Here is a 231-nt window from a genome sequence, read left to right as displayed (position 1 = left end):
AGCAGCAACAGCAGCAGCAGCAGCAGCAGCAACAGCAACAGCAGCAGCAGCAGCAGCAGCAGCAGCAGCAAACCTCAAGAAGATCAGCAATAAGTTTTTCCTGTTCTACTCCTTTGCTGCCGCGCCGCAGCAATCGATTCCCCAGGTGTCTCTGCAGCAGCAGCAAGACAAAACACACCAACATCTGCTGCTGCTGCTGCTGCTGCTGCTGCTGTTGCTGCTGCTGTTGCT

General features: G+C 55.4%; 1 protein-coding gene across 1 annotated transcript in view; it reads right to left on the bottom strand.

Moving 5' to 3' along the window:
• Positions 1-231, bottom strand: part of EMH_0038880 (uncharacterized protein) — a gene marked incomplete at both ends in the record, with an annotated part of 10,381 nt that overhangs the window by 5,339 nt on the left and 4,811 nt on the right. Inside the window, one exon of the mRNA XM_013495335.1 lies at positions 74-231. Coding sequence (XP_013350789.1) covers positions 74-231 — 158 coding nt within the window. The remainder of the gene's footprint in view (positions 1-73) is intronic.

The sequence above is a fragment of the Eimeria mitis genome, genomic scaffold (genome assembly GCF_000499745.2).
Source record: "Eimeria mitis Houghton genomic scaffold, Emh_scaff1528, whole genome shotgun sequence".
Lineage (NCBI taxonomy): Eukaryota > Apicomplexa > Conoidasida > Eucoccidiorida > Eimeriidae > Eimeria > Eimeria mitis.
Note: the sequence above shows the minus strand (reverse complement) of the source record. Positions and strands in the feature narration are given on the sequence as shown.